The sequence below is a fragment of the Vidua macroura genome, chromosome 5 (assembly GCF_024509145.1).
Source record: "Vidua macroura isolate BioBank_ID:100142 chromosome 5, ASM2450914v1, whole genome shotgun sequence".
Classification (NCBI taxonomy): domain Eukaryota; kingdom Metazoa; phylum Chordata; class Aves; order Passeriformes; family Viduidae; genus Vidua; species Vidua macroura.
The window spans coordinates 39,309,206-39,321,065 of record NC_071575.1 but is presented as its reverse complement, the minus strand read 5'-3'; the positions used below and the strand labels follow the sequence as shown (position 1 = coordinate 39,321,065).

General features: G+C 40.6%; 1 protein-coding gene across 2 annotated transcripts in view; it reads right to left on the bottom strand.

Moving 5' to 3' along the window:
* Nucleotides 1-709: 709 nt before the first annotated feature.
* CPM (carboxypeptidase M) overlaps nucleotides 710-11,860 on the bottom strand; it is a 28,379-nt gene continuing 17,228 nt past the window's right edge. For both annotated transcript variants that reach the window (XM_053979016.1, XM_053979017.1), the window contains 6 exons: nucleotides 6,131-6,303; nucleotides 4,519-4,703; nucleotides 4,099-4,269; nucleotides 3,123-3,275; nucleotides 1,941-2,089; nucleotides 710-1,410 (listed from right to left, as the gene is read on the bottom strand). In XM_053979016.1, the coding sequence (XP_053834991.1) occupies nucleotides 1,171-1,410; nucleotides 1,941-2,089; nucleotides 3,123-3,275; nucleotides 4,099-4,269; nucleotides 4,519-4,703; nucleotides 6,131-6,303 (1,071 nt within the window). In that variant the 3' untranslated portion in view covers nucleotides 710-1,170. The remainder of the gene's footprint in view (nucleotides 1,411-1,940; nucleotides 2,090-3,122; nucleotides 3,276-4,098; nucleotides 4,270-4,518; nucleotides 4,704-6,130; nucleotides 6,304-11,860) is intronic.

Genomic DNA, 11,860 nt, shown 5'->3' with positions numbered 1-11,860 from the left:
TTTACTGTATACAGGAAAAGATTGATGTTTCCAAAGATAATCTTTGCTGGTTTACATTTGAAATTGCTTAAGAAAATTACTGGCAGATAAAGCTTTAAAGTAAACACAGGAGATGGTACTAACTGGCTTTTCTTGATAAATTTTCTGTTCATTGGGCAGCTTCAAAGGGCTCTGAAAATGACTTGCAACTGGCCAGGCAAAAGGAATCTGCTAATCCTGCCTGCAGTACAACCTAGCCAGGGGAACACTGAAAGCACCCTCTGTAACTGGAGCTGGCTGGTGCCTTGCTGATGTGCCTGCCAGCTCCTGGCATGGGTGTTAAACAGTCCCAACAGTGGAGTAGCAGGGCTGTGAAGCTGTTGAAACAGTATAAAGCCATTGCTAAAACTATTCAAAGAATTCTGAATTGTATGTGGTTCTGTGCCACAATAAATTCAGTTAAAAATGGAAAATGGACAAGATGTAAAGCTGTCAGTGACTCTTTCCACATTGCTTTCAGCAGCTCTGCCACTGGTTTCAGAGCCACAAATTCCTCCCTTTTCCCTGTTGGTGTGGGTTATCATCCAGCTTCCACAGCATGGCCCTTTGGTAGATACTCACATTTGGTTTTCATCTTCTTGTCTTAAAACATATCTGTGTTACTGGTTTTTACCTCAGTTGAGCCCTGAGCCATCTCATCTATCCAGGTAAGAAAGAGCATATATAAAAATGCCATTTTTCATTTACAGCAGTGGCTTTATTATGAGAAATTAGTATTGAGCTGATGACTTACAGTTGTGTGGCACCTGAGCTGTTGGCTCAGTGAGGAGCCTGAGCTTGCATGAAACATTGTAATACAATTCCCGATGTTTTTGAATTTGGGAAAAGTCTTCAAAATGTATTTGTACTTTCTGCATCAAAATTCTACGGTTCTCTCCATAGGGTATATAAAATTTCTTCAGAGTAAGATATTTACATAGAATAATATGATAGTCTGTTACTATTAAAAATATGTCTACTATAACTAAAGTAAAACATTCAATTGTCAAGCCAGTATTTTACAAAATACAGTAAACATGATTGTGAATCTGAGAATTTGGTTTATAAAAACATACATTCTTTTGTATATACAATTCCTTCTCTGAAAAGCCACATTTGTGCAGGAAGATTTTGCCTTTGTCATTCCTGACTTTATTTGAAAATTACAAGTATAATGGTCATTAAAACCAAGATATGTACTGTTGGTTTTACTGCAGCTGAAGCCCGTGTGAGCTCTTGGTAGAGGGGAGTTTTGGGACATGAAGCAACTCTTGATGTGATCTTATCTGAGATCTCCGGGAAAGAGAAATCCCGTTTCAAAGCACTGAAGTTTCCAGTGTTGTCAGGTATTTCCACTGTCTTCAGCATGGATTTAAATCCTGGTACAGTAGCCTAGGAGCAAACATAAGAGTTCTTGGTTTGAAACATTGAGTTCAACTGTGAAACAATTACTGTTTATACTTTAAACGTACAAGGCAAGCAGCAGGCAGAGCTCACAGTGCATGGATGTTCTTTGGACTTCCACAGAGAAACTATTTTGGCACAAGGAAATAACAGTCACCCGTGGTGGTGTCAGCCTGTGCTGTGGATCCCAGGCTCCACACTCTCACCCCGCAAGAGCTCTGTGGTTTGTTTCAAACACTTCAAGCTCCTGTTGCCGTGCTCCACACACTCATCTCAGCTGGCTCCACCATCAAGGTCCAAGTAGTGCTTATCTCTGGACATTGAGGACTGTATAAAAAAAATTCCTTTCTGCTGACTAATATTTAAATACATAGTTTTTTAAAGTCTGCTAAAGAGCCTTTACACCTCCTATCTATGACTTGAGCAGTTCAGCTCACCCACCTCTAAGGCTGCAGTCTCACTGTGCTCAGGGACTCAGTGCAATTAGAAACAATACTTCAGTAAGGCTGCATACTCACATTGATCACATATGTCCCAGGCAAAAGGAGAAGAAAGTATTCCCCTTGTTCATTTGTTCTGTAGGGGCAGACATGTGGCCTTCCTTTGGCTTCCACGATGGCATTGGGAATAGGATTCCCATTCTTATCAGTAACTTGGCCTTTGATACCTATGAAAAAGGGAGAGGAGGGAAAGATAATGAACTGTAACTGGTGAGCCTCCTTCTTTGAGAAAGGCAGACTGTTCTGTTGCTGGATGCACTCAAAGGCTATTTCACCACATTTCAGCACATCTAATATTATCACTAGTGACTTAGGCCTTGCTCAAGGGAATTAAACCAGAAAATCCTTGGTTGATGTTAATAGTTTACCCTCATGTTAAGTTAGAAAGCAGTATTGTAATCTCCTCTTCCAAGTCTCATTTGCTGAAGGTATCGTACACATTTACTGTATGTCCTTTACTGAAGGGCTTCAGTCTTGAGTACAGGTTTGGCAATTTTTGCACACAAACACACCCATGCCCCCCCCCCCTTCTTTTTTTGCAATTTAAAATAAGTCAGCCTCTTGTCTAGTACTTCCCAAAGGCAGAATACGAACAATGTCTGCTTATGAAGTAGTTTCCCTTAATTCCCACACACCACCTTCAAGGCAGCACAGCCATTAAGCCGATATTAAAAATAGCAGTTAGGGCAACAAAATGCAAGATAAGCAACAGGTTTGTGCAAACCCTTTGACTCATTGAAAAGCACCATAGCTTCACTAAGCAGCAGTTCTTTTCCAAATGTGAAGTTAGATCACACCTAGAGAAGCCTTTCAAATTTACAAAATCTAAGCAGCAGAGACCCATGACACTAGTGCTGAGGCACACATACACTGAGAGACCTTTGAAATAAATGATTATCCCAAGGCTGCTCAGGAGAATGAGGGGAGGGGGGAGTGCATGGTCAGACAGCCCCCAAGGCCTGTCCCTTGCTCCTGCCCCAGCACATTTTAAGCCCCTTGCACACCTGTAGTAGCCCCTGGCCTGACACACTTCTAAGTTCTCCTGCCTTACCCATTCCTGGCTTTGTAGCACTTCTTGTTCAGAAGCTCCCAACTTGACACCAAATCTCTCCCCTGTGAGCTGTGACACTGACCCAGGCTGCTGAGGAGTTCCCTCTAAGCTGGCCTCAGTTTTCACTCTGCCCCCATTCGCATACCCACCTAGGTGTACTTGTTTGATATATTCGATCAGAGCAACTTTGTTGTCTCTCCAGAACTTTTCCAGCTGGTCTTCTGGAGGATATTTACAGCACGACAGCTCTAGTGTAATTTCAAAACACTGTCCCCAGACGTAGTTGTAATCTTGCATTCCACCTTAAAAGTGAAATAAAAGACTTTTCAGCTGCAAAGAAACACTAAGGTCAAACTAAAAGACAAATAATAGGAGAGTTAAAATGTTGGTACTTGCATCATACTTGTAAGAAAAGTAATTCAGATAAATTATTCCTCAATGCCACACTTGTATTTACTGCCTCCTGTGAAAAACCAACTTAATTATTTACTCTAGTTACTCACAGAGTGTTGTTTTCTGAAGCATACTTCATTTTGGAAATGACGATGATTGATGAGAAAGGGTGGATCTTTGACTTCAATTCATTCAAGCTTTCCCAACTAAAAAGGGACAGATAGGCTGGCATAGGATTTGCCGCTGCCAAAGCCATTCCAAGACCCTTTTAAATCTTTTAATACAATGAAAACAATGCACACAGTGCACAAGCCCCATATTCTATTTGACTACACATAAACAATAATGAAAACTTTTATTTCAGTCATTAAACATTAAAAAATGGATGACATATGAATAGAAGATTAGTTTTCTTTCTGAAAGGAGAAGATCTTGATGCCAAGCAGTGTGTGCACATGTATGTAAGTATACAGCTACTGCATGCCTTAAGCAAGGGGACAGAAGCAGGCAAACAGCAGCAACTGCCTCATTCACTTGTGTAATTGCTGGCTGGAAGAGTCTGAAAACACCCAGGTCCTGCTCACAGAATCTGCATGAATGAGTTGACTTGCTTCCCTCATCAGCCCTCTACTCTGACTAAAATGACTGCCCTTTCATCATCAGAGATGGCAGGAGAAAGTGAGAAAACATCTTACCAGGAGCAGCTGAATGAAATATCAATGACATTCTTACCTTCCAGCTGGTACCAAGAGTACCCATTGGTAATGCCTTCTGGGAAGGATTGCCTGTTGTCACACCCTGTCCCTTTGTACATGCTGGCATGGTTGGAAGAATAGGTTCTTGCCAGGTGAATAAAGACATCATCATCTGGAGATCTGCTATAGCCTTTCAAAGAGCCAGTAACTGCAGAGTGAAGACAGCCATTGTGCAACTCTCATTACTGGTAAAACACACAGTGTTGGCTTACATGCAGGATAAACATCTCCCAAAAGGCCATATTAGGCAGTGAATTTTGATGGGGTTTATCAAATTCTGCCCATCCCAGCTGAAAAGCTAGAAGAACTTTGCAGGAACCCTTACAAATTTTGCTTTGGTACAGCCAACATTCCTAAACTCAGTCTGTTGTGGGAGAACAGTTTTTCACCAGCTTACCTGGGTTACCATTATCAAAGGTGTAACTGGCAACCAGGGCACCCCCATGCAAGTTTGCTGAGAGAACAAATGTTTCATTTTTTATCCAGTCCATTACTGCTCGAGTCTCTGGCTGAATGCTGGCGCTGTTATTTTCAAATGCATCAGGAAAATTTCTGTTCAGATCTTCTCCATTCCTGTTGTACCTTAGAAAGAGAGAAGACATTCCCATTACTGTTTTGCCTGTGGATGCTTCCACATCACCAGCCTCCCATTACTCCAGATCTGTGGTGTGCTAGTATCTTCAGAGAATAGGGAAGATGTCCATTTTTTATTTCTCAAGCATTAGGGTGATGGACTTCAGTTTGCTTTCTGGCAGCACTGGAATTTTCATAGGCCACAATAAAACAATTCTAAGTGGAAACAGAATATTTAACTTGCACATAGGATGCACACCTACTCATAAGTGAATTAGAAAAACTAGAGCCAGATCAGAAGGACTTTGTCCTCTTCCTGTATGTGTTTTTCCTGCTTTTATAGAACCAATGTAATTACTGAATGGCTGTATCCTTTGGGCTGATCTCACCCTCAAAACAATTGAGTCAAACACAGGATGCATTTTATTCTCCCTGAACCTTAATGCCCAGCCTGTTCGAATGCTTTCTTGCTTGTTCTCTCAGATAGGTCAGTATGGGAACGAAGAGGGTATTCACCGTTGACTGTGTTAATTTTTGAGCTCAGTCTGTTAAACTCCCCTCTATTTGACAGTGCCTCCATACAAGTCCCATCTATTTGCTGAGGAATACATTTTTTCTTAATAAAAAGGATGGCCTACACTGGTCACTTAAAGTACCTAAACTTTCTTTCACTTGTTTCTGATGTTGCTAAGGCCAGTGGTGCAAGAGAACTTCTAGCTCATGGATTTGCTTTTTCTGCACATTCCAAATCTGTTCTTTGAGTGTTTCTTCCCATTCTCTCACTGTCTCTTTCCCTCTTCTAGCTTGTTAAGCTTTTCATCCCCTTTTTGGTCTCTGCAATAGTCACAATAAAGAATGCAAAAGTAGCACAGGATGCAATGCCAAGTTATATTTTCTTTTGTGTAGTTTTTTTTTTCCTACCATCACTATTAGCAAAGAACCTATTATAGCCAGCTTTGCTTGTGTAACTCCTCCTTACTAAATCCACATTCAACATGATTTTTAAACACATTGCTAAAGACCATTCAACAAGCTTAGACACACCTTTTCTCATTAAGAAGGGTTACAGAATTCTCCAATTGAAATAGATGCCTGTGGGTGGAATTTTCCTTCTTTTCTTGTACCACTCTAAAGGTGGTACAAAATAGGGAATTGTGCTTGTATTTGCAATCTGGGTCTCCTGCCTAAAAGGTGAAGTCATTACACTATTCTGACCAATTTTTTCTGGCCACACCACATATAAACACCAGTCTGACTCAGTCTTCCAGAAACTCTGTGCCATAACAATGCGTCTTCAGAAGGGCACAGACAAAAATTAGCCCTAGCACATCCTGTAGACTGCTCTCCACCAAGTGTGATTAAGTCTTCTGGCTAGCTGCGATTATTACTCCCCACCCATTTATTTTACCTCTCCCAGCCTCCTAAGCCACTCTTACCTTCCTCGTGTGTAATAACAATCAGGCACTTTTGTAGCTTCAAATCCATCAGGATTCATCGTTGGCATGATATGAATCCGGGTATTATTGAGTAACCGGGTAATAACTGGGTTATGTCCATAGCTGGTCACCAGGAAATCTATCAAATGGAGCAGGATTTCTCTCCCAACAGTCTGTGTAAAGAAGCACAGATTTTATTTTAAGTCTGATATGGAAGAAGAAGAAAATAAATAAATAAATAAAGATCTACCACCTTGAACTTCCAGGTTTTTCTTATGGACTGCACAGACATACAAAGCATATGAAAGCACACTGATCCACACTACTTTGTTTTATGCTCTCCCCTAAATATATTTAAAGCAACTGAATAGATTAAAGGAATCACTGGAGGGTTTTCACAAGGGTTTTAAACCCAGATCAACCAGACCTTTTTGTATAATGGGAAACTGACTGTGTCAGATGCACTGCTTAAATCTTGCATGCATAAGGAATAGCTATAACAAAAACTAAAGCTGCCTGATAAACATCATGTGGGCTTGGGAACACTCCACTGCATTTTCTCAGTCCCACTGCAGGGTCCCAGCTCTGTGCTGGTGCCTCAGTGACCCTGCACATGAGTGCCAGTGCTGTGTGGCAGCACTTGGCAGTGGTGCTTCAGAAGAAAGGGAGGACAAGTCTGCCATGTTTTCCAGGATGCCACAGAGCAGGATTTTTTCTTGTTGATCCTCTTTTATGGGAAGTCAATATTAATGCAAGATCAAAGAGGCCACATAGATACTTCTGTTACATTGCTTTATCTTAATGTCATGAGCATGCGCATTGGGGAAACCAAATAAATCCTTAGAAAAGGACATGGAAAGACATTTGGATACAGACTTTAGATCAAGGAAAGGCAGAGGCAGAGAAGAAGCTAAACCCGTATTTTTGCTCTTATAAGTTCGAGTAAGTCATGAAAGCTGACATCTCCCTTTAGTCTATCAGATTTTGGGCAAAATAGTGTCAAGTACACAATCCAGAGTTAAGGACAATTCTATTCTACCCCATAAACCACTGCTAATGTTTATTGGACCCTACTTTCCTGGGGCACTTTCCACAGCACTGTGACCCATGCCTCAAGGGTGCTTTAGGGTTCCTAAACCCTGTCTAGAAAGGGAACAAAGACTTGCAAGTAGATGAGTTCTAGAGAAAACTTATCTCTACTTTATCTCCAAGAACAAAGCCTGGTATATCACAACAGGATCTAAACCAGCACCTGAGTATGTGAAGACTGCTCTGCAGGTGTGATAAATATACTCTGTGAAATTTAAGAAGGGATGCAACAGAACCTGTCTTGTACAGGCAGCTCTTGAAAAGGGTGATAGACATCTTGGGAGCATTATAAGGGTGTGGGAAGAAAGGAGAGGACAGGAGAGGAGAGAAATCAGCCAACTCATAGCCCTGGGCATGAGACATGAAGTTACCAGACTCAGAATCAGCAAGAATAGCTCTACCACAGAGACAGCTAAACTACAGACAAGACTGGACTGCTGGAGAACCTGGGAAAGTGCTCTTCTCCTACTGTACTTCTCTTCAGTGCCTGACCAAAATAAGCCCCAAAAAGAAAGGGTAGAGAAGCAGGAGCAGAAAGGGGAAAAAAGAAAAGTAACAAAAGAATGTGGTAGAAAAGAACAATGTTTACAAAGAATGAAAGATGACCAGATTTTCACAGATTATATTCTCCGCAATTAAAAGTTAATCCCAGATTTACTTACATGTACAGTATTTTGCAAACTATTTTATAGGATTCCTGGTATAGCTGTTGTTGTACTCAGGACATTAGGCAATTCAGATTATCATAAGAGTGCTGGCACTTGGGTGATTACACTGTGAGAGAAGTGTATGCTTATTTACCACTGTTTTGGTGTGGTAACAGAGGGGTGGTTTTGTTTTGGTCCAGAGCACCCTGCATTGCTTGGGAAAGCACATCTGGAAATATCTGAGGGAAAGTTTTTATTTCTGGGAAAGTTCAAGGTCAAGTTTTGATCAAGCCCTTGGAAAGCATCTGCTGCTCAGTCAAGGTTTACCCTGTTACTACAGAGGTCAGGAGCGTCTGTGGATAAGAGTTATGAGCCACTTAGAGCTTCATTTTAGAGCTTCAAATAAAGGATCTAGACACACTGAAGGTAGGTTGCTGACAGTAAAGTCGAGGACAGACACGTTTACCAGCCTCAGGTTTAATATGAAGATAGAAGAGCAGGGGACAGCATATATGTGTTCTGGGGCTTTGAGAGGACATGAACATTTAGCTTTCATTGCAGTAGCCCAAGGGAGATGAGATGCTGATTGTGCTATTGTATTTCACACAAAGGGTGACAGAAAAGCAAAGGAAATCCCTTTCTCTTACTTCTAGGGATACAATTAGACATCAAGTTTCTCTGTGCACTTTCAGATGTCAGCTTCCTCCTGTGCCCCAAAGGGAGAAAGTCAGCAGGAAAGGCTTTCAGCGATCCTCAGGGGAAGCCTTGAATGAAGAAGCGTGCATGTGTCAGGGCACAGATCAACGCTGTAGAAAAGGGCGCAACTGCTGCTTCTGTACACAAACCCTTTAAACTTTGTGACTCTGCCTGCTGGCAGGGCTGTGTCAGCACCCTGCTCAGCTGCCACAGGCATTACTCAAGAAGCCAGAGAGGCAGCCAGTTAGGAGATTAAGGTTAGGTCCAATTGCACCTGTGCTGTAACACTTTACTGCATCAGCCCTGGATTTAGAACAGTTTTGTTACCACAGGATAGAGACCTAATACCAGGGGACTATGGGTGGATGGACTCTGCCCATTTTTATTATTAAAATTCTTTCCTTAAACATGGCCTGGTTTTTAAGCTGAACGATGTTGAAAGAAAGATCCAAACCATCAGGTAGGACCTGTTTCAGGGCAACACAGTCTTGCCTGGCTCTTCGCTCTAGCCCTGGCTGCTCCACAGGCCAGGTGCAGCATACCAGGCACAGCCCCACCTAAGGGAGCAGAGTATGAGCATAGGCCAGCCTGGTTTCCCACTGAAATGCCACACTTGCAAGATGTTATTTTTAACACTTGTACTGCACTAATTATCATGCACCGCTAGGACACACCCCACTGGGGCTGTCCTTCTTGGCTAAAACACGCCAGCACTGAAGTGACTGCTTGTGCCAATAGTTTGGCACACATCCCTTCATTTCTACAGCAGCAATTGCTATGGACATCTGAGAAATACCACATGTAGGACAGCAAAGTGCAGCTCTCTGGTTTATCACTCAAGGAAATGCTTTTGAACAGTAACTGGCACAAGTTGTTACCAACTGGACATACTCCACTGGCTTCAGGATTTACCTGGCTGAGACATGGATAGCTTTTTCTTTTCCCACTCAGAAGAGTGGGAAGAAAAATAACCAAAAAACCAACTGCAGCAAGGCAGTGTTAAAATGTGCTGAAACAGACCTCAGCAACATCCAGCTTTTTTCAAAGTCTGGTGTTAGCATTGAGATTTGATTGTTTTGAATTTTGAAATCTCTGGTACTTCTGACCTTTTTCACATCACATGAGCTAAGACTGAAGCTAGGTGGAAAACAGTTCACTATACAATACATGTTTTTTATAAATAGTGGGTTTTTCCTACAGCAAATACTGTTTCCCTGCATATCACTTCAATAATATATCACACAGGACTGGGAATATGGGAATACAGACTTACAAATCCTTATAGCAAGTTGTGCAGCATATGTAGTATTCTTTTTGTGCAATTAGATGATAAAAAAATAGCTTTTTTTCCCCACAGTGGTATTTTCATAGCATAAATGCAGCTTCCATTAATTTTTTAGAAATAAGAGTAAGAAATTCTACACAAGACTCATTAGTTCATTGTTTGGAGTTTTTTTTTAAGGTTCCATTATATTGATCACTAAATAAATAAATCTACTCCAGCCCTTATTCACTTAAGCCCTAATATTTCAGGAAACCCTACTGTGGATATGACAATGTCTATGACGACATGGAAAATCGGCTAGAGTTACTTTAACTTATTTCACAAGATAAGGCAGGAGATAAACACATCCTTTCATGTAGGCTAGTTCAGACTTATCAGTTTCACACAGTGAAAGAGGAAAAATACTACTATTTTTAATAGTATTTTATACTACCATATTACTATATTATTTATATTAGTGTTTTATTTATATTATTATAAATAAATTGTTTATTACAAATAAGCAATTGTAATATTTAATATTATTTGCATTGTTGTTATTTTATATACTGAGAAAATAAAGTGACCAGAAGTGGACACTTTAAAAGAAAAGGACTGATAGCAGCAGTGCCATCCTGAGAAAGAGTTTATCTTGTGATGGCCCAGTTACACTACAGCTGCAGAAAGTTAAAGCCATATACTCAATACATTAAAGGGGGAAAGCAGAAACATACAGGAAGTTTACAGCTTGTTCATATGTGCTTTTCCTTAAAGGGTTTTCCTGCAGTGATAGATATGGTTCAGGAACAGCCTTCCAATTAGATCCTATCTGTTCAGTTGTATAGAATAGACTTAACTCACTGGCACAGAGGGTCCAAATGGTTTTGCTCCATTTATGACTTAGGAGTATTTGGGGATTTGGTTGTGGTCAATGTTAAGCAGGAAGAGTTCTTCCCCAGGAAGGAATGTGTGACTTAGAAAGAGAAGGTCTTTAAAGTAAGAGTACAAGACTGGGACAAGAGACGCTGCTGTCTAATTCAGAATGGGAGTTGCCCCAGAAGATCAGGCAACCTCTCCCTCACCTTCCCTCTGAAGATTTTATTAACATTTCACAGGCATTTTGTGCAATTACTGCCATCTTGATTAAAGTTAGCTTAAATCAGTTTTAATTTGGCCCAGGTTAAACAAAAAGTACTGCTAAAAATGGTATCCAGCTTCATATAGGCAACATAAAGAATGGGAGAAGTTTTTTGTTGCCTCTGGGGCAAAAGTTCACTCTATCTGGTAACAGTGAACACAAATGAAAATCTTTTAAATCTTGGCTGGTTATGTCTTAAGAGTATCAAGAAAGATGAACTTACTTAAAAAAATAATTTTTTTCAGTTCTGAAAAAAATACTCCTCTCATGGTATTGTGTAATAACATTACTTTATTAGAACTTCCCTATTGGGCAGCTTTCCAAATAACCTAGATTTTCTTCCAGCAGCATGTGTGAACAGCCCACACACATGTAATTCAGGTTCCACCCCAACTTTTATGTTTTTGGAGCAGTGGGCCAGCTGAGTCAAAGTTAAGCGTCATATGTGTGATCATAACAGGTTAGAAGGGCAGCATCACCAAACAACACTTGAGAACAGAACTTCTCATTTTGTATCTTTTGTGGAAAACATCACTGAAGCACAAAAGACCTGACTGGATCAATGAAGCCATAATCCCACAACTTCAATTTATGAAAGACTCTGTCACGCAAGTTGAAGCTCGTATAACTAGTGCAAAGCTTATCTGCTTAATATATTGTAGGGGTAGTTGAATCTATCCCCAGTGACTAGTCCAGCAAAATCTTAGATTATGGGGGAAAAAATATTAAGTTCTCCAATGCTCGTCTATATGAGAAATTAATTTCCTGCCATCTGAAATACATTTATGATCAGATTAAAAAAAAAAAAAACAAACAAAAAAACCCAAACACTAACTGTGTGTTACCTGTATGTACCAAAAAACTGCATACAGCAAAAATCATCATGAGGGCCTGAA